The sequence below is a fragment of the Ips typographus genome, linkage group LG12 (genome assembly GCF_016097725.1).
Source record: "Ips typographus isolate SLU linkage group LG12, UJ_Ityp_2.0, whole genome shotgun sequence".
In the NCBI taxonomy this organism is placed as follows: Eukaryota; Metazoa; Arthropoda; class Insecta; order Coleoptera; family Curculionidae; genus Ips; species Ips typographus.
In genome coordinates this window covers 7,415,221-7,437,671 of record NC_138433.1, presented here as the reverse complement: position 1 = coordinate 7,437,671, position 22,451 = coordinate 7,415,221, and the positions used below count along the sequence as shown (strand labels likewise).

The 22,451-nt window shown below is 38.1% G+C and overlaps 1 protein-coding gene across 1 annotated transcript; it reads right to left on the bottom strand.

Annotated features, from left to right (window-relative positions):
• LOC145736212 (uncharacterized) lies at positions 1–22,243 on the bottom strand. The gene is made up of 3 exons (XM_081990515.1): positions 21,567–22,243; positions 20,901–21,533; positions 1–123 (listed from the first exon to the last, which is right to left on the bottom strand). The coding sequence occupies exons 1-3, from the start codon at positions 21,915–21,917 to the stop codon at positions 1–3; spliced, it is 1,107 nt and encodes a 368-aa protein (XP_081846641.1). The 5' UTR covers positions 21,918–22,243.
• Positions 22,244–22,451: the final 208 nt, after the last annotated feature.

Genomic DNA, 22,451 nt, shown 5'->3' with positions numbered 1-22,451 from the left:
TTATCTGACGGCAACTGTATCTTTGCAGTCTTTTGCATATTGTCCAACAGCTATGCAGTTGTAGCACATGATACTAACATGATCTCTAACTTGACATCTAGACCAGTCAACTTTCACTCTGCCCTGTTTCAATAAAATGTTATGACTCATTAGGTCTGCTTCTAATTTTATACATATCAACATGTTTGAACCTATTTATTGACTTTTTTTACATAAGATTGTGGTTCCATTTTCAAGTTACCAAAGGTAATTTTATTTACAGTTTCATCTTTGTCATTCTCAACATTTACGTCAGCATTGTTTATGTTCTAAATTTTTAGTTTTTGCATTTTAAGTGGAGGTAATTCAACTGTGCATTTACCTCTCAAGCTACTTTTCAGTTGAGACCAAAGTTGCTTGTCGAAATCTTGCTACGTTCAAGCCGGTCGGGTCGATGTCTCTTCTAATATCCTTTTTTGTTGACAAACTGGATAGTTCTATAGGTTTAATCAACAATCCTTTTCTCAGGCAAACACACTATAATCAAACGGAATAACCGAAATACACACAACGCTGCCAATGCCCAAATAGGTTAGGTAGACCGTTGGTTTGTGTCAACAGTCAACAGTGTCAAAAAAAGTCAATGAGTTTTATTATATATTGTAACGAAGTTACTAATTTTTCGCTGACTTTATTTGATTAAATACGCGTGACCTTCACTGCTGGGTGCAAACCGCGGCCGGCGTGGCGTCGATTTTGTCGGGGCCGTCCGGAGCCGTTCGAAATGGTTCGGTGGGCGCTGAGAGTGGGTACCGCCACTAACAGCCCCCACCGTGGGTTTTGTGTATAAAAGAAGGCCCCGCACCGGAAAACGGGGATTCTTCGATCATCAAAAGATCGAAACCAGCCAGCTTAGCCGTTCCGTGCCGATCGATAACTCTTATCTCCGCGAATCTGTAAGTAAAAAATAGGCACATACCGACCGTCCGGTATTTGTTCTGTTTGCTGTGTAAACCCGTACCGTTAACTGTAGCTATTTTAACAAACTGTAAATTGGGGCATTTTCAGTATTTTTCCGGGGATTTCCGTTTGGGGCATTTGCTATATCTTTCCGGGGTTTTCCGTTTGAGGGTATTTCTGGTAAGACGGCGCCGGCTACATTTACTTGTTTTTGAAAACAGTTAGGTAATCCTTTTGGTCCTGTTCCTGTTTGTTGGACACCGGGGAAACGGTGTAGCAAGCGGGAACGGTGAATCCTGTAGCTCGTTTGCTTAGCTCCGGGGAAACGGAGTAGTAAACGGGTTTGGGATACTGGAGGGATTAGCGGCTGTGTGACTGGAAACGTCACGAGACTTGAAACCTCTGTTGCATGATTGGGGAAACAGTGTGCAACGGAGGCTCTATTTGTCGAACCCCGGGGAATCGGGGCGGCACCTAGAGGTTAGGTCGAGTGACGGGAACACCGCTGGTCACGTAATTGGGCCTCATTGGGTTTTTGGAACAAATTCCGGCGCCGAGTAGTCAGTTTTACATAACCGTACCGTACCGCCGTACTTACACCGTGTCACAGACAGTCTTAATCTACAGTAGTCAGGCTAAACAGTAGTGAAGGGTCCGTAGGTAGTTTTCATTATCGTTACACGCTTTCCCCGTACCACCGAATAAGGTAACTTCCGTTTCATTGGGTACCCGTTATCGTAAGTGTTTACTGTAAGTACCGAGAGCCGCAATACAGTGCATATAGAGGAAACAGTTGTTTTAATTTTGTTTTCTTCCCGAACCCTTTGGAACTTTTCTCCAGCTGTCTAAAGGCTGCCCAGGTACCGTAAAGTGGACCTTCAGCCATTATAAATAACGAAGGTGGCGCCCGAGGCAACGTAACCGAAGAAATCCGCAAGAAAAGCGCTACAATATGTATAAAAAAAATATTCTATATATATATTTAAAAATAAAATTTGTGACGCACATTTAGAGCAGGACGTCCGATGGATGTCTATTTAATGTCCTATATCGGGAATTGGACCTCAATAGCCGTCACTGTACCTGAAATGGGCATCCACTAAACCTTGTGTGTTATTTGAGTATTGATTGTAGCGCTAATTGGAATAACAAATCTGGTAACACGTGTATCAAGACTCATTTTATCCGTGGTCTCTATAGTGAATGGCGTTTGAAAACAAAGTGCAAATCGTAGGCAAATAATTTATGATGCAAAGTTGGTTGGCCAAATTATGTCAATTTAGGTAAAACAACCACCAAGTTAAAGTAGTCTCTTCTCAATGTTCAACTATGGTAATTATTAGTTAACGATTGCCAAAAATCTCATCAAAATTAAATTTAAAAATAAGCGATAGTTAGTCTTCCAACAAAAGCGTAGTTGACCACTTTAAGGTGGATTAAAAGTCCAATATTAAACAGCTGAAAGCCTTAATTATCAGGCTCAAACTACATTGAAATAGAAGCAGAAGGTTTCCTAATTTAAAGCTCTATCTGAAACTCTTGCTGACGTTACAAAGTCCTCTTTAATTAGATTGGCCAGTTTATTGCCAACGTTTAACAGAAAGGGTGAAATGTAGATTTCCCTATTAATTTGAAAAGCGTATTAAACTAAATTTTAAAATACTCTTTAGGGAAAAGTGTGTTTGAATGTATTACGAGCAATTTGTGTACTTTTTTATATCTCAGTGCTCGTTAGTCCTTCTCATTCAGAATAAAACGGCCCATACATTATACAATTAGTTGTACGACCAGTTGTACGATAGATATATTGAACATACAATTGATGTGACAAGTTGTACATGATTTTGGCCACAAACACAAACGATCTGAGCATCAATCGGTCTTGAAGATTTGTAGTACTTTTTAAACTTCTGTAGCACACGTACGTTGTCAAAAACATCTACAGCAACAATAGTGATCGCCTTACTTCATGATGAAAGAAAAGTTAGAAAAAAGAAAGGAAAGGAAAAAGTTTGTGTTTATTGGCATATTCATTGGATTTCACATCCTACAAACAAACCTGCTCACGATAGAGATCAATAAATTCAGTCCAAAATGTATTAGTCTCCATATTTGCGAGAGTTTTAAGTTCTTTTTTTAAGTTTATGTCCGATTTGTCGTATATCAAACGCCGTCGTACGATAAATTTTTCTCTAGTCAAACTACCGTACGATCCAACCGGATCGTACGACTTGTTGGACGACAGCATCACACACTATGCAATTATCGTTTCGACGGCCGAATCTACCTGAGTTGTACAACTTGTCAAACAACTAATTGTATAATGTATGGGCCGTTTAAAGCCTATATTATACAAGATGTCAAAAACTGTTGTGTGTGAAATCGTAAAAAAACCCGACATTAGTCGCAACAAACAAAATTCGGGCTTTCAGGAAAGTCAGGGTTTGTTGGTAGTGGTCAAACATTTGTGAAAACAACAAAAGTGTTTAAAAATGGTGATTTTGCTTTTTTTAATCAATCCCCAATCCTCTTTGCTAAACAAAAAACAAAACCTCACCATTTTTAACCAATCAGATTGGTGTTTACTGAATTATGCGGCATTAATGCTAGGGCTGTTCCTAGATTTGGAAACGCCGTTTGTACTTTCTAACTGATAGAGTTGAGTACAGATGTTGCACAACAGCTAACAAAAGTGGTATCACAGTATAATGCAAATGAAAGAAATTTTGAAATAACAGAGCAACTATTCCGAAAAAACTGCAATAATTTTGTTGACAAAAAAAACCTATTGTTGGATGAGATAACCTCATCCTTTTCCTCAAAATCAGGAACCGTCAGAAAAATCTTTACTCAAAAACTTGGAATAGCATCAGATTCTTGCAAGTTTGTTCGTTCTCATACGAGTCATGACCGTTAAGCCCATTTTGATTATTGTCTTTTTTCAACCTAGGGTTACGTTTCTCATGGATCATCGGTAGGAAATACCAAGAAAATACGGGAACACAAACGATGTGTTCACCACCGTTTTATGTAACATATTGAGTCCCTTTAAATCATGATCTAGCCCCTGACCGATTAGGACCGTTTTATTACAAATAAATCTTTTTAAGTCCCGTCTACCAAAGATTTTCTGCCATAAGTTCCAGTTTATTATAACTACAGTAACAAGTATACTAACAGTATTCATGATGAAGGTAAAAAGGAGGTGAACCTAAATGTTTTTTCAGTTTTTGCTTCAAAAGTTCAGTAGGAAATAGCAAACTAACCTTTTCACCGGCTTCTGCTGGAAAGTAAAATACCAAAACGCACAAGAATGAAATAAGAACAGTAGAAAGGATTAAATTTACAGTGTAAAATAACGTTTTTTTTCTGATAATAATTTAAAACGTGATATCGGTTTCAGTGGGATGGTCTCCTTCATATACCAGGTGTCCAAGAGCACCCTGGACATAGGAGATTAACATGGGAAAACGGTTAGAATTTTTTTGCACCTGTACGGTTGATTTGATTGAAAAATCGTATTAATGAAAGTTGTAGTACTTACCACGGACTAGTTTTCTGTATTTTTTTCAGATCTATAACTTGAGCCTTTTCGACATAAAACACGAACAAAAATGAGAAAATTTAAACTTTTGGCCTGCACTGTATAGGCGGTTGTCGGGCAACGGGTAAACAGGTCATTGTTGCTGGTACGGTTGCTCGATAATTATACAGTGCAGGTAAAAAGTTAAAATTTTCGCATTTTTGTTCGTGTTTTATGACGAAAAGGCTCAAGTTACAGATCTGAAAAAAATACAGAAAACTAGTCCGTGATAAGTACTACAACTATCATTATTACGATTTTTCAATCAAATCAACCATACAGGCGCAAAAAAATCAGAACCGTTTTCCCATGTTAATCTCCTATGTCCAGGGTGCTCTTGGACACCTGGTATATTGAGGTAGGCAGGTACTTCTCAGTAGGAGAAGCAGTGTCCGGTTGTGTAAGGTCGAACATTAATATTGTCACGTTTAGGGGGTAGCGTAGGAAGAGAAACAAGTACGTAGCTCAAGTATGTCTTCTTTATTTTCCACTAAGATATTATTTGGCTAACTCTTACCCCCACATTAGGAGGGCCGCTAGCACCGCCGCTGGCGGGACGCGCATCGAACACTGTCCAAGAGGGGGTGTGTGGGTGTGTATGCGTAGGTGTAGGTGCGTAAGCCCTCCTGAAGTGTCGCCTAGCGAAACCCGCTCGATACGAGCAGGGAGCCCCTATGACCGACACGCCCAAAGGACTTGCTTAAGGTACTGATAGGGTCAAGAGTTCGGACGGTCACCTCGTGGTATGCGTAAGAACTCTTGTCTTTTCAGCCTGGGCTTCCAAGAAGGTAACGAACCGTCCGGACACTAGAAAGTTGGGACTGTTGCTCGAAGACCGACCTAGAGACCAGTGACCTCGCTCTGGGGATGACCCCAGAGTTCGGTGCCTTAGCCGAGCTACGGTGCATCTTTTATACTCGTCAGCGACCTCATTACGCTAACCTTGCTGACTATGTTGCTTACTGGGTGTGCACGGTAACTGCTAACACGGGTGTGACAATATGTTCATATACGAACCAAAAAATACAACTGTTGTATCTATCTCGTGGTCATTAATAAAACGTTTTTTAAATTTTTTTAGAAGTTCCTCTCTGTTCGTGTTTCTAGTCTTGTTTATGTCGTGTTTATATTTGTTAATAATAAAGTCATGTGTCGTGATAGGTGCGTGGATTCTACTTTTAGTTACGTTTTGTGGTAGTTCATTAGATGTATTGTTATTACATTTAATTCTTACATTAGGAGTGCCTGGTATCGGTGCTGTTGGTCTTTTCGGGCACTTCAAAGCCCAGACTGCCAGCTGAGCAGAATTACAAGCCACACATTTTGCTGGTAGTGGGGATGTGCACTGTGAGGTGGAATGTGGACCCTGACATTTGCTGGACTTAGTAACGGCCATGCAGTCTTCCGTCCTATCTTCAAATTTGTTGCATTTTGCACATGGTGATGGAATGGAAATTTTCTGAACCCGATCCTGTGAATATACAGAACTCATGCTTGGGCCCCGATGCAGAATGGGGCTTGCAGTCCCGAATTTGTTTTGTCGATTTATTTAAATGTAACAACTATACACAAACCTTATCAGTTTAAAAAAATGTTAATGCTTAAATTGTTTGCGTTCCCGGCACACGTCTGCTTGCCACGGTGTACCGACACAGAATCAAAAAAATATTTTTTTTAATAAAATTAACTTATTTTTGAACCGCTAATTGTATACATGCATTCACCATAAAAAACCACAGACAAAAAAAAAACGATGTGTACGAGCGTATATCCGAAAAACAAAACCCTTAATTTTAAATAAATTTGTTCCAACCTACGCGTCCTCACTGTACATACATGCGGTTTTTTATGGTAAATGCATGTATACAATTAGCGGACCAAAAATAAGTTAATTTTAATAAAAAAACATAGTTATTTTTATTTTTTTATTAAGAAAAAAATTTAATTATTTTTTTTTTATTTAATTTTTTTTTCCTTCTTAGAATTTGATGCACAATTCAAAAATAAAATTAAAAATAGGTAATTCCATTTGAAAAAATGAAGTTGATGGTAGTAACTTATTTTTGGGCCGCCCTGTATACATGCATTTACCATAAAAAAAACCCCAGGCAAAAATAAATATCGACGTTAGAAGCGTATTTATATAAAACCAAACTAAGCGAGGGAATTGTCTAGTCACTTAACCATACTTTTTGGTTGACATTGCCGGGATAATAAATGACATTTTTAAAACTGTCGAAAATCAAAAGTTTTGTTTTGATAAGCACCACAATACTCCCCTTCAAGTGACGGAGTTAAAGCTGATGGATGCAAAATATAAAACCAAAATATTTTAAGTATTTGAAATAAACTAGATGACAAATACATGCTATCTTAATAAACTATTAAACTGCTTACATCAGACTCAAATGCTCTTAAAACTACGTAAGAAATTTTCGCATTAAATTATAATATGAAAATAGTATGCACAATATACTAAAATAAGTAACCCTTAAGGCAACAACAAAGATAATACTACTATTAATATTAACACAGAAATATTCAAAACAGGTACAGTACCTTATGGTGATTAAAGACGAAACATTACCCGTTTGACATCTCTATTAAGCTTATTAGCTTGTGGAATGTAATAAGGTTGATAGTAAGAATGGTCATGAGATATGCTATTATCACGTAACAAAAAAGCTTGCTTCAAACAATCTTTAGAGATATTAACATCTCGGCCATTGAAAGAAATTGTAAAATACTTGTCATAACGTTTGACAACTCGAAATGGTCCATCATAAGGTGCCTGCAGAGCTTTTTTGAGAGCATCTCTGCGGACAAAGACATGTGAACATTTATCAAACTCTGGTGGAACAAAAACGTTCTGTTTAGAATGATTGTTATAAGACATTGGCCTGATTGTTCCAATTTTCTGTTTCAACTGTGCAACAAAAAAAAACTTAGTGCAGCCTTCAGGGTACGATGCCACCGTTCAATCTTGCCATTGCACATAGGATGGTAAGGTGAAGATCGTATTCTTTCACAACCCAAAAGTACTCCAAGTGAATTAAAAAGACTGCTTTCTTCAAGTGGGAGAACCAAAGCGGCAAATCCACTGTGAATAAAAAGCGAAAGCCACGGTTTCAGCCACGGGCTAGCCCAAGGACTGCATGATGGACAACACATGCCAGTATCTAATAAAAATTGAATTTCTTTTTTTGCAATAATTAATTTATCTGCTGGTAAACGTTCAGCTTTTGAAGAAACAGGTGTCCCTTTAGTAATAATACTATGACAAGTTGAATGCTTTACTTCATTATTAAAGTTATTAGCAAAATAATGGATGGAAATTCTTTAAGCAAGTCAAAGTAAATACAATTTGTAACAACGGCATACACAGAACCAAGTGTACTTACCTGTTGATTACCTACAATTTTAGTGTTAGTAAGGGGGTGTATTAATTTGTGATTTTTAAGATCAATAAGCAAATTAAAATTGTGAGTCTATATAATAAAGTCTGCCCCAATAATAGCATGGTCTGTATTTGCAATTATAAATGTCAAGGTAAAATTTAGGTTAGGCAGTGTCTGAACAATTTGGCGGTGTCCAGTGGAAAATCTCGTTCTATCTGCTCCATAGCCGTTTTGATATGTACCATAGTGAATAAAAAAGCAACATCAAAAGTCACAAGGACGTCACCTGAAGATAAAGTTAAGGCATGCAATTTATCCACAAAATGTGCTGAGTCTTTGATGAAGCTGTCCGTGTTTCCTAATTTTGGTTGAAGGAGTGTTGTAAGGTACTTTGCTATCTTATACGTATGGCCTCCTTTGGCACTAACGATGGGTCTCAAAGGTACATCCGGCTTGTGTATTTTAGGCAAACCATAAAGTCTGGGTCGAAGGGCCTCTGACTGCTTGAGTATCGAGATATCTTCAGCAGCGACAGGCGTGGAATCTTTGACCATCATTTTGATGATACCGTCTGTGAGAACCAGGGTTCTTCAATGCGATGTTAGTTTATACAGGATTATGTTCATATACTCAAAAAACAAACAAAACTTATTCGAATCGAAGCGGAGTTTTGTTTACTAATTACTGCCATTATAACCACCTCATGTGAAACATAGTAATCTTATTTAATTAGTAATTTAACGTTTACAACCGTAAAAAGGCATTTTTTAACGATTTTTTACTGATATGTAGTGTTACAAAATAGATAAAGTACTGCAGTTTCACATGATAGTAGATATCGGATTTTGAATGGAATAAGCAATAGAAAGAAATACGATTGTATTTGATTTTTTTAGAGCTATCTAGAATAAAAGCGTTAATTTTGGAAAACGAACTCTGGATCATCCCCACGTTATATGAGAGATAAAAATAGTTAAATACACTAATTGTTCGTTGAGGACACGAAATTCAGTTAAGACATTTTCCATTTTAGTGATAATGTCACGTTTGTTTTGTGAACCTTCTTTGGCTTCAATAATTAAACTGACTTACGACGTTAAAGATCATTCAAACACTGAGCTTTTATAAAAACAACCTAAATTCTATTAACGTATCAAGCATTTACCAAGTAGACCTGCACAAATAATTATCCATAAAACTAGCACTTTTAAAATTTATAATTTAAATTATTTTACTTACATGACTATTACTACTTACAAGGACTTGCTGGAATCGGCATATTTTTACTTGATTGATCGGCTAATGCAGTCATTTGTTTACCATATTTTCTATATAGTTCAGATGGCTGATCATGCACGTCTTGCATGCATTTTTTGCAACAGCGGCGCGTGAATATGAATCGATATTAACGTGTTTTACGCATTGCAATTTTTAAAATAAATGATTTTCCGTTTGTGACAGTATCGAGACGACGTTTTCTAGCGGTGGTGGATTTAGAAAGTTGAAAATTATTTTCACCATTTTCTTGTGCCCACACCGACGCCCTACTATGTATGGTCTCCGAGAAATAGCCGCCTGCACGGATTATTGGAACACCATGTACAGTGAGCAAGACTCTGGAATAAATTTAAAATGTCAAGGAATATTTTTTCACTCTTTTATAATTTCACACCATTGGCCCAGCCTCAGGGGCTGGCTAAAGTGGTTCATTTGCCTTTTTGGTCTGAGATGACATTGCTTATGTTACAGGCAAGTTGGTTTTAGCAGGTGGTATGGCATCAAGAGAGTAGATTAAATAAGCATTAACAAAAGGCTAATTATAGAGAAAAGTAAGATATATTATGTAATTTTTTGACGCCATCTACCATTAAACAGAGAGCTAGTATTCCATAATTTACCAGGTTGGATTCTTTGTCACACTCAAAACATTTACCTTTCTATTACATTGTTAAGTCTTACTTCAAATTTTGCCATATCTACTACACACTACAGTCACAAAAATATGTATAGCCAAAAAGTTGTTTAATAAATCGGTCATATGCAGTTTACAATGCGTGGACTCATTGTACTCTCTCCCAATAATTAAATATTACGATAAGACGGTTTTTTTTTGGATTTCCTGCATTTAAAGCTGCCTTTCCCTCTACGCTTTTTTCTGCGGCCGCGCTTCCTTTTGTCCTTTTTCGCATGCTTCAGACCTGTTTTTAAAATTTCGCACGTAGTTGGTCTGTTATTTTACGCTTAAACTGCAGCTTTGCTAAGGCCTCGCCAAAAAACGTTTTTATAAAAGGTCTTACCAGTATACAGCTCCTTCGATGACAATCTTTGCTCCAAAAAAACCCGATTTTAAAATGGTTTAAAACAGGGTTTTTCGTCATAATTCCAGGTCTGCATCTCCTTCTACGCTTTTTGGACCTACTTGAGGATCGACGTCTAGAACCGCAGCGTTGGCATCTTATTGGAGGCCCTTTCAAACAATAATAACAAATAAATATGAATTTTTAATAGGTTAAATAACCGTCGACTTCATCTTGACCGTGATTTACTCTACTCTACTACTACTACTACTATTGTCCAAGATGTTACCAATGTTCAGTCTTATTGACCAAGTGTTAAAAACAATGAAATAATATAAAAGACAGTAATGAAAGATACAAGTACAAATTAGAACAATCAAACTGTAAAAAATTAAGAAATATGATTCACTTAAACACACAAAAAATAAATGAAATACAGAAACGAGTCAAGCATAAGCACGTATTTAAAATGTTTCAACCTACTACATAATCAAGTACTATACCTAAATGCAAAATAAAAAAAATTATGAATTAAATATTTAAAAACATAGTAGGCAAGCTTAAAAAAAATCATCTACTTTGTAAAGAGCTCTTGCAGCCAAGACGACTTGCAATTCAGAACTCTCTTAGATCAACCATGCGTTTAAAATTATGATCTAGGTGATTGTATATTTTTATACCCTTGTATATGAGAGAATCCCTAGAGAAGACTAGAATGCGGATATGAAAGCGGTATACTGTTCTCATGACGAGTTGCGGAAATTTATTTCTATTTTTGTGGATCAAGCATGCTATATATATGTGGATATAGCATATGCGTTTTAAATTAACAACATGTTGATGAAACTTAATAGCCAAATAGCCCTCCAACAATTCCCCATCACGATGTGCCCGCCCGAAACACATGAGATGCGTTTTTGACATATTAAGCGAAATACGATTTGCCCATGGCGGCATGACGATGTAAAGATTAAACGCGCCATATCTTTTCATCTGCTAATTATTCAGTGTTTCAATCACATTGTATTTGATTAAAAAACAAGTGGCTGTCAGTGGAAAATTTTTCTTCATTTACGTAAAATTGTGACTCCAAAAAAACATATATATATATATAAACAATCTTTATTTTTCGAAAGAAAAAACGGCTATCGACCGTTACGGTCTTTCTGCCTATGTATACATGTTTTTTTTTTTATATGTACAGGTTACCTTATTTCTAACTAACTAAAAAAAAAAAAAATAGTTTCAATTAAAATGTTCTAACAGGGTGAGAGCGGGGAAAAGGTAACGGGATTGTCTGGTCTGTCTTGTTATGCATAGTGGATTTACAATTGTCCAGTTGTTTGGGTTATTTTTCCACTTGGTTTGTAGTTGTATGTTGTATGAGTCTGTCAGTTATTTTAGTCATGTTCGTACGTTCGTAGAGAAGTTGGTTGGATGGGTTGTGTAGTGGGTTTGCAGGATGTCGTATTTTTGTTATTAGTCTTAGAGCAATCTGTTCAGTAATTTGTGTATATTTTTTAGTCTTGTCCGTAGCGTTTGCTCTAAGTAAGTGTCCGTAGTCCAGGACCGGTCTACAGATGGATTTGTATATTTGAGTTGCCGTTTTGGTACTGATGCCTTTGTTTTTGTATGTTAGTGACCTAAAGTGTTTTGTTCTTTTAATAATTTCAGTCCGGACATTTTTAAGGTGTTTTGTGAATTTTAGTTTTTGGTCCAGTGTTATCCCTAAGTATTTTACGTCTTGTTTGGGATCAGTTGTGTGTCCGTCTGCAGTTATGTTTGGTGAGTCGTTTTTTATTTGATGGTTCAGTAATAAAAGCTGGTTTTTAGTTGCGTTGGGCGTTAGTCTCCATCTGTAGAACCATGTCATGATGTCGTCAGTAAATGATTGTAGTTTTAAAACTGCTTTTGTCGTAGTTTTGTCATGAACAATAAGTGCAGTGTCGTCTGCGTATTGTAATATGTATGCTGTTTTGTCAATTTGATTTTTGTCTTGCTTGTTATGGTTGTATATGTCATGGCAGTACAGATTATAGAGTAAAGGTGAGAGAGGTGAACCTTGCGGTAATCCCTGCTCAGGGCTGAAGGAAAAGGAGAGTGTGTTGTCTATTCGAACGTGCAGTTGTCTGTCTTCCAGTAAGTTTCTGACAGTGTAAAGTAGGTATTTTGGTGTGCCAAACACTGTCAAAAGCTTTGTTTATGTCCATGAATAAACAAGCCGATTTATTGTTGTTGAGGTGTTCCAAAAAAACATTTATATAAAAGCGTCATTTTATTGGTTGCACGTTTGAATGTGGAGTAACATACATATTAATTCAAATAGAAAGTGATCAGGCAAAACAGTTTTTCACTTCACTGCAGACAGAAACAATAAAGAAATTAATAAGAAACTACTTTTCTGAAGTCCAGATTTGTTTGGTTACAAAATACATATCATTTGAAACATTTGGTGTACGATTCAAAGTTAGCTATTTGACGATAATAGTTTTGTGGTAAATTGTACTACAGTCAAGTACAACTGCAGTTCCGTTTTCTACTCATTTCTGAATAAAATGAACTTAGTATTTATATTCCTTATACGGGGTTTTTACGGAGTTTGTTACTTTCATGCTGAAGTCGGAGTTTAAAAAAATGTTTAATACTAATTTCACTAACAACGCAGCACGACCTTTTAATAAGTCACCATCATAAAAATTATCTTTAAAATACTCATAAACAGTAGTTCCCATGTTTTTCATTGTATTTAATATTAATATTCCTAAAAGTTTGACGAAATTGAAGAAATTGACCATATGCAGATTTGTCATTGTTCTTATAATCACATCTATGTACCTAAAAGTTCACAATTTTATTATAGTTGTTGGATTTAGAAAGAGTACTAGCAGTACGTGCAATTCTAGTCCATTCGTTAAGAAAAAGCGAAAGAAACGGGAGAGTTGAGGTATTTTCCAATTTTTCCTTATTAGCAGCCAAGAAGCTAGTTAGTCTGCGTGAATGTTTTTTTGAATTGCTTCTTTGTACAAGCTTTTCATATCTTATGATGTCATCCATAGTCTAGTCCAGCAATTCACCAACATTATGTTTGAGGATATCCAGCAATAGTTTCATGCGCATTTTCGGCATAAATATAATATCTACAATATTTCCATCTGTAAATATATAACCTTTGGTTATTCCAATTATGTATTTGCATAGATCATTTATTGCCCGATCTATGAAGCTTGTGTATGCGATGCCCATCTTTACCTTATTAGTTTATCTTTATAGTGATTTATTTTTCTAAATTAATGCATTATTTTACTTTTTTCTTCTCAATATAATAGTATATTATTTATTAACTGATATGTTACGGGTTTAGTGGAGTTGCCTTTAGGCTAGATTGCGCAAGAGTTATACTCAATTTGTTTAAAAAAAAATTCACATGTAATTATTTATGAATATAGGCCTTTTATTATCATTATAATTATTATTGTTACTATTATTAAATGTTAAGACAGCAAATTCACTATGAAGGACGTTAATAATTGTGGGCGTACATGTACCAGCAGCGAAAATATGTTCTAATCGTTTATATTCTACATGTTGAGTTCCTTTAAAATTGGTATCAACATATTTATTTGAATTAATCCTTGATGTGAAAGGTCGGTCCTTCGTAACCACATTTTATAGCTCTGTGTGCGAGAGATCTTTTTGGTTCTGGTTTGGAGGGGAAAAGTACAAAATTTCGAGCAGAACTTGGATATAGCATTTTGATCGATTTTGCGTATTTTTTTCTCTTACTTAAATTAGCAAATTTGCAGCATTTAAACATTAAAACAGAGTCCCAGTTTTCACGCTTCAGAAAATAACCAAGTTGCCACCAAGTTTTAATCTCCTTTTGTCCAAACAGCATAATATGATAAACTTTACATCTTTACATTGGATTTGCAGAGTCCCCAGCCTAAATAAACTTTTTAATCTTTCTCGATCTTGTCTGTGTTTAATTTCGCATACATCCAGCCAGTTTTTCATTTCGGCAGCCAGATCTTCGGAAGATTTTCTAGTATGGATTGGGTTGAATGGACGGTTAATCACATCCGATTCGTTTCACTGAAATTTGCCTGAATTGAGTCCTTAATAGATTATATGTTGTTAATTTCTCCATCCTGAGTGGTCATAAAGTAAACTGAGTTGCTTTCCAGATTTGTAAACGAACGCCAGAACGACAAATACATGCTTAGACCCTTAAGAATTCTTCAGGCCTCTTTGTCAGGCTTTCAAAAGAGTAATTTTGAAATAAATTAACCGGGGGAGTTTTATTACAGCTGTTATCCTCGCTGATACAAAATCTTCAAATGGCTGGTGCCTCCTGAAGCATTTTGTTTAGCAAATCAACAAAAGTTGCATTAATAAGAACAAAATTGGCGCAGTCGGTAGGAGCCTTTCGGAGTGCGAAATAAAAAAATTCGGTTTTTGTGAAAAGTTCTGAGTTTTCGAAGTGAAACGTGTGAAGTCCGTGAATGTTACATCACTGGATTAAGTAGCACCCTCTCTGTGTCAACAGTTAAGAAAGGATTCTGAAGAAAAGACCAACGCAAAAGCATCTTGTGACTCCTGGCAGACATCGCTTTCTGGTTCGCCATAACGAGAGAAGCCAGCAGGGATATATTAGCCGTGCTAGTGTCCCCTACGAGCAGTACTACCCTGGATAGTGAAGCTACTTGGCGACGTACCGCTTGATACAGGACGAAATACTGGGAGACAACTGTGAGTCAGTAATTTCCTATAGTTGGTGTACCTGTTAGTTAAGGATGAAAAGTAAATGAAGAAATTTACTCAAAAAGATAGGGTATTAGAGGATATATCGTATCCAAAACGAAAAATTAGTTTAGATAAAAATTTAACTTCAAGTTTAACTAATTTGTATACGGAAATTTCTACAAATTTTCCGCTTCAATTAGAAGAAATTGATAATAGTAGTATAAGAAATAGTTTAGAGACTAATTTAGGAGTAAGTATCCCTATTGACAAAATGAGTGATGCTTTAAGATCAACTGTTACTCTTTTAAAAACTTTTGACGGAAATCCACTGAGATTGGAATCCTTTGTAAACCAAATTAATACATTTCACACACGTTACTTTAATGCTGATCCATCACAGCAAGAATATGTAATTTTGGCAATAAAATCTAAAATATTAGGTGCTGCTGAAGATTTTCTTTTAACTCGCCCAGATCTTAAAACTTAGGACGAAATTAAAAATGCATTACAGCAAAAGTTCAGTGACCCAATCACCAGAGCTAACCTGCAGCAACAACTAATATTTCTTTCTAAAACAAATGAATCTACACAAGATTATATTCAAAAACTAAAATCTCTAGTTACTAAAATTAACACAAAAATCTGTACTGAAGTAATGAATGCGGAAGCAAGAAGTATATTAATTTCTCAAAATGAATTTACCGCGACACAAAATCTCTTAGCAAATATTTCAAGTGAATTGCGAACTCTATTAATTGTTCAAAATCCCCAAAATTTGGACAGTGCAATTGATATAATAACCAATTATGAAATATTGACTAGCCAAACCACTTTCAAAAATAACTATTTACAGAATCAAAATAAACCAAGTAATAAACCTGCTAATCAAACCTTTGTAAACACTCAAAAGTCGTTCAACTCTTTCAAACCTCAAAACTCTTATAGACCACAAAATCAATTTCAATTTGACAATACTTACCCTAGCGACGACGCATACTTTGAAACTGAAAACCTTGAAGATAATCAATCAACTTCGATGTTACCTCCAGAAGAAAGTTTAGTCGATCAGCTTGAAAATTTTCATCTACAAGCCTCGGACAAAACCAACCATGTTTAAGTTTAAACAGTATGCAGATCAATCAATTACCTTATCTAGAAATTCCAAATTATAACATTCGATTACTTATTGATACTGGATCACATGCATCTCTTCTTAGACCATCAATAGCAGAAACACATTTTCCAAATTTAATCGAACCTTATGTAAGTACACTACCTACATGTGCAGGTTCAAGGAAAGCAACAAGTAAAGCAAAAATTCCCTTATTTTTATGCTTTGGCATAACAGATTCGATAGAATTTATACTTTACCCATTTCACGAATATTTCGATGGAATCTTAGGAATAAAAGACATTCGTAAACTAAAGTTAGGCATTGACATAGAAAATGAAAGATTAATCAATAAATATCTGGAAATTCCATTTCAGTATAGACGAGATTTCGATCATTATGTCATTGAAATTCCACCAAAAACCATTCAGAAAACAACACTAAGAACTGAATTACCTAACAATACGACTTGGACAATGCCCTATTATCGTGACAACGAGATGGAAATTCAACCAACACTAGTATCAATCATAGACAACACTTACACTCTTGACATACTCAATCATACTGTTACGATTTTCCCGTGGGTTCACACAAAGTCAGTTTAACTCAACAATTAATAACTTTATTAATACTTCAAAACACTCCGTACGATAATTAACACAGCTACTAAAAACACTACTACAATTCCACAATTATTCCGCTATTTAAACTTTACCGCGTTTCCAAATTCACTACTCCCGCGGTTTACACCGCGTCTTTTATATTCGCAAACCACGTTCTAGAATGACCGCGAAACGCTTCGCGATTTGCGTCGAATATTAACGATTGTTCCAGGTCCGGCGCTTCCTAACTGTGGCCTACTTTAATATGCGCCCGGCCAGATATTACGGCGCATCGGTTTCATCCCGAAGCGAGCGCTTGTTAAGAAGTATCGAGCATAGTAGGCCCAGACCGTAACACTGCCCCCCTCTTAAAGCTGATCGTCCCGATCCGCTTCATCTAATCCGTGGTATTTCTGGAGTCTGTCCAGATGGACAATTTTCATCTTGGCTTTGGGGCTGCGTTGGACTCTGTACACGACGTCGTTTAACGTTTTTACCACATTGTAAGGTCCCTCCCAAACAGGTGTTAATTTCGGTGATTTGCCTTTCTTCCTCTGAGGGTTAAACAACCAAACTTTATCATCCTTCTGGAACCCTCCCGAATTGGCCCTCAGATCATAACGAGCTTTCATCTTATCGCTAGCTAGATTCAAGCTTTCCCTGACCAGATCATGGATGTTCAGTAATCTGTCTTGCAACTCGTCAACGTAGTTCTCAATGTTCGTGCTTTGGCCTGTTGGAGATCCGAACACCACATCACATGGAAGTCGCAGTTCTCGACCAAACAGAACTTTAGATGGTGACTGTCCCGTTGAGTTGTGGACTGCTGCTCTATAAGCCATCAAGAAGAGCGGAATATGCTGGTCCCAATCTTTCTGATGCTGATCAACCACCTTTGAGAGATGTTGCTCTATGGTCTTATTAAATCTCTCGACCATTCCATCCGACTGAGGATGAAGCGACGTTGTTCGGGTCTTCCTAATGCCTAGCAGGTCACAGAGCCTCTGAAAGAGCTTGGACTCAAAGTTTCGTCCCTGATCAGAGTGTAACTCCAACGGCACACCAAATCTACTGAAGACATTTTCGACGAGAATATCAGCGACTGTGCTGGCTTCCTGATTTGGAATCGCAAACACCTCAGGCTATTTGCTAAAGTAATCCATGGCAACAAGAATGTACTTGTTGCCTCTGTTGGTCTCAGGAAAAGGCCCAGCGACGTCTATGGCTAAACGTTCGAACGGCAATCCTACGTTGTACTGCTTCATAGGTCCCCGGGATCTCGTCTGTGGTCCGTGGCTAGCTGCACAAATGGAACATTGTCGACACCATGATTTCACGTCTTGGCAGTAGTTCACCCAGTAAAAGCGTTGCCGGATTTTGTCCAAAGTCTTATTTACTCCCAAATGAGCACCAGTCTTTCCATTATGCATTTCCTCCAGTACGTGGTCGACCCTTCCTCTGGGAACTACCAGCTGCTTCCTTATCTCTTTTCCATCGGCACTCTCCCAAGCTCTTTTTAGCAAGCCGCCTTCAACCACAAGCGAGTCCCACTGAGCCCAAAGTGCTTTGAACGTCAGGCCTTTGCTAGAGATTTCTTGCCATGTTGGTCTTGGCTCGCTTTGTTCCTTTCTCAACAACAATGGGCCTATGTCGCTGTCTTTTAGTTGATCCTTCCTAATCTCATCGGGACTCCATTCGTCATCGGTCTTCAGCTGAACCATTCTGATGGACACAACGCCTTCACGTTGTTCCGCTTTCTGGCAATGTTTGCATTCTTCGGCGCAAGGTCTTCTTGATAGAGCATCTGCGTTATTATGCAGCTTTCCGGGTCGATGCTTGATGTTGAAATTATACTGCTGGAGTTTTTCAAGCCATCTTGCTACTTGTCCTTCCGGTTGTTTCATTCCGAGGAGCCACTTGAGTGCCGCATGGTCAGTCCTTATCAAAAATTCCTGTCCGTACAAGTACTTGTGAAAGTGATCGACTGATTTTACTATTGCCAGTAGCTCTTTTCTCGTTACACAGTAGTTCCGTTCTGCTTTGGTAAGTTTCCTACTGAAGTATTCTATGACATGTTCTTCTCCGTTTTGGACTTGAGACAATACAGCTCCAATACCAGAATTACTGGCATCTGTGTCTAAAATGAACTTTCCTTTTGGTTGTGGATAACTGAGGATGGGACTGGAGCAAAGTGATGCCTTTAACCTTCTGAACGCCTGATCACATTGGGTATTCCAACAGTAGGGTGTTTTGTCCTCAGTAAGTTGATGTAGCGGAGCTGCGATGTTGGCAAATCCTTCCACAAACCGTCTGTAGTAGGTGGCAAGTCCTAGAAAGCTTCTGAGTTCGTGTTTATCCTTCGGTACTGGCCATTCTCTAATTGCTTGGATCTTCTTGTCGTCCGTCTGGATTCCGTCGACCGACACCACATGCCCAAGAAATTCGACTTGCTTTTGGAAGAACCAACACTTTTTGGCGTTCAATCGAAGATGGGCACCACCTATTCTAGCAAACACTTCTTGCAAGTTGTTCAGATGTTCTTCAAAAGTTTTTCCCATCACCATGATATCGTCCAGATAAACCAAGCAAGTCTTCCAGTTAAGGCCACGAAGCACAATTTCCATTAGTCTTTCAAACGTAGCAGGAGCTTACAAAGCCCGAAGGGCATCACATTGAATTGGTACAGCCCATTTCCAGCAGAAAAAGCAGTCTTCTCCTTATCTTGCTCCTCAATGCCAACTTGCCAGTACCCACTCTTCAAATCTAAAGTAGAAAACCAACAGGATCCTGCCAAAGTTGTCAGTGTGTCGTCGATACGGGGAAGTGGATAGCTGTCCTTTTTGGTCACGTCATTCAGTTTTCGGTAATCTACACAAAATCTGCTTGATCCATCTTTCTTAGTGACCAGAACAACAGGTGATGACCAAGGGCTGCAGGATTCTTCTATAACTCCGTCGTCAAGCATCCTTTCCACTAATTCCTGCACTTCCTGTTGTTTGGCTATTGGTAGTCTCCTAGGTGGTTGTCGAATCGGTTGTGCATTGCCGGTGTTAATTCGGTGTTTTACAATGGTAGTTTTTCCCATATTGTTCGGTGTTCCAAATATGCTAGCATGGTCCAAAATCAGTTTCCGAGCCTTCTTCAGTTGCGGTGTTGACAGATGTTTCCAGGTCTTTTCAAGTTCATTTAAGAGCTTGTTTTCCCCCAACTGCTCCTCCTGTTCTGGTAACCCATCGCAATTGGTTATTTTGACTACAGGCTCGAATACCGCAATAATTTCGCCTTTGTTGATTTTGACGTCGTCTGGAAAAATGTTTGCAACTCTAATTGGGACTTCACTTCCTCCATTTACAAGTGATTTCCCAATGAGGCATCTTCCTGGTCGGTCCGGGTTTCGTACAAGTCCAACACAGCTCCCAGAATTCTGCTCCAAATGTCCAATGATTATTTGCTCGGAATTGCCGCTTATTTTAACTGTCTGAGATGCCAAAACATTAATGGGTGACTCACAGCGGTGACTGGTTGACAGGATGAACTCTTCACTTCCAAACCTTAGGATATTTTGCTCGGGATTAAAAGAAAATCCATGTTGACGAATCAGGTCCATTCCCAGAATAAATTCATCTTCAATATCTGCTACTAACACGGTGTGGTAAAACGTAATCCTTCCAAGGCAAATCTTGACTGTTATTTCTCCTAAAACTTTAGCCGATTCTCCAGTCACAGTGCGCAGGAGAATACTTCTTCGTAAAGGCTTAACTTGACTTTTATCCACAAGGTTTGACCGGATCAAAGATACTGCCGCACCGGTATCCAAAGTAAAAGTAACGTTCATCGCATCCACCTTTCCATCTACGTTCAGGCTTCCCATTGATCTACCCAGGCTTCTGATGGAGATAATTCTGGGGGCTTTGTTTTCGCTAGTCAACATTCGCCCCGTAATGTTGACTAGTGGGAGTTTTCCTGGTCCCTTCTGGATGGTTGTACGTCCCTCGTTGGAGAGCGGGACGGTATCCTTACTCGACAATCTCGTTTGATGTGTCCCGTACGTCCGCATCGATAACACTCCACTCTCGTGATCGGGCGTGATCGTTCTAACTGTGTGGAAATACCATTTCCTAATGCTGCCACTTGTTGCACTATTTGGCCGACCATTGATTCAATTTTATCTATTGATGTAGCAACATGATCGGCTGGCAGTTCCCTCTCCTCTTGAATAGTCACGGCCCTGATTTTTGGCTTTAAGTCGTTGCAGGCAGCTTCAACTTCCAGCGCTCGAATCAGTAATTCGCTGCTGTTGGTCCCTTTGAACATCTTCAGCATTTTCTTTACCTCCGGATCTCGAATCCCATCTACAAAATACTGTGCCACAAGTTCTTCTTGGATTTCATCCGGGACGGCTGGGTAAGCCAGATGCACAAGGCGACGAATTTCGGCCTCAAACTCTTGCAAATTTTCACCAGTTTTCTGCAGTCTTGCCTTTAATTGTGTTTGGTACACTCCTTTCCTATGCTGATCCCCATAACGTCGTTCTAATGCAGCTACTAATGCGTCATAGTTGCTTTGTTGGGCGATAGGCAGAGTCTGTAACAGCTCCAATGCAGGTCCTCGTAATGCCACCACTAGTGCTACAGCCATTTCCTCGTTACTCCATCGATTTGCATTTGCAGCGGCCTCAAATTGGAGTTGGTACGTTGCCCATGAAGTTTGACCATCGTATGTGGGAGGCTTGATCTTGTTGAGCCCGTTTCCGGTGAACACTGTAGAGCTGACTCCTCTGCTGTCAATTTTCTGCTCTAAGTCGCGTAGCTTTATCTCAACATCATTCTGATTTTTATGAATGTCCCGAACATCAATCTGAATTTTATTAATGTCCTCCCGAACATCAACCTGAATTTTATTAATGTCCTCCCGAACATCGTCTAATTTTACCTGAACATCACACTCCATCTTTTTGAGACTATCGGATACATACTCTTGGATTTCTGTCTTGTTCCGTGCTAGAACGTTCAATATTTCTACGTTACGTTTTTCTTGCCGCTCTCTATCTTCTTGACGCATTTCTATATCTTGTTGTAGCATTCTTTCTTGTTGTTGTCGAATCCTTTCTTGTTCTTCCTTGTCTTGTTGTCGAATTCTTTCTTGTTCTTCCTTGTCTTGTTGTCGATTTTGTTTAAGCATTTCCATCATAGCTGCAAGTTGGGCCTCCATGTTTGCACTTTGACGTCTTGTTATTGGCATAAAATAAATTTAACACACCACTGTTTCGAAAATCTCTAGTCCGGTTCTGAACACTGTCTTTAACCCGAAGTTTAGTTCCAATTCACGTCGCACTAAAGTCTGATCGCACTTCTGACACCAATTGTTACGATTTTCCCGTGGGTTCACACAAAGTCAGTTTAACTCAACAATTAATAACTTTATTAATACTTCAAAACACTCCGTACGATAATTAACACAGCTACTAAAAACACTACTACAATTCCACAATTATTCCGCTATTTAAACTTTACCGCGTTTCCAAATTCACTACTCCCGCGGTTTACACCGCGTCTTTTATATTCGCAAACCACGTTCTAGAATGACCGCGAAACGCTTCGCGATTTATTAACGATTGTTCCAGGTCCGGCGCTTCCTAACTGTGGCCTACTTTAATATGCGCCCGGCCAGATATTACGGCGCATCGGTTTCATCCCGAAGCGAGCGCTTGTTAAGAAGTATCGAGCATAGTAGGCCCAGACCGTAACAATACTAATAAAACTCTTACTCTCGAAT

Excerpts from the sequence above, each read along its gene's own strand:
- LOC145736212 (XM_081990515.1), bottom strand. The coding sequence starts at position 21,917 with ATGCCAATAACAAGACGTCAAAGTGCAAACATGGAGGCCCAACTTGCA. Across the intron at positions 21,534-21,566 it reads AGGACATTAATAAAATTCAG|ATTGATGTTCGGGACATTCA; the intron begins GTTGATGTTCGG and ends AATAAAATTCAG. Across the intron at positions 124-20,900 it reads TAAAGCCAAAAATCAGGGCC|GGCAGAGTGAAAGTTGACTG; the intron begins GTGACTATTCAA and ends TTATTGAAACAG.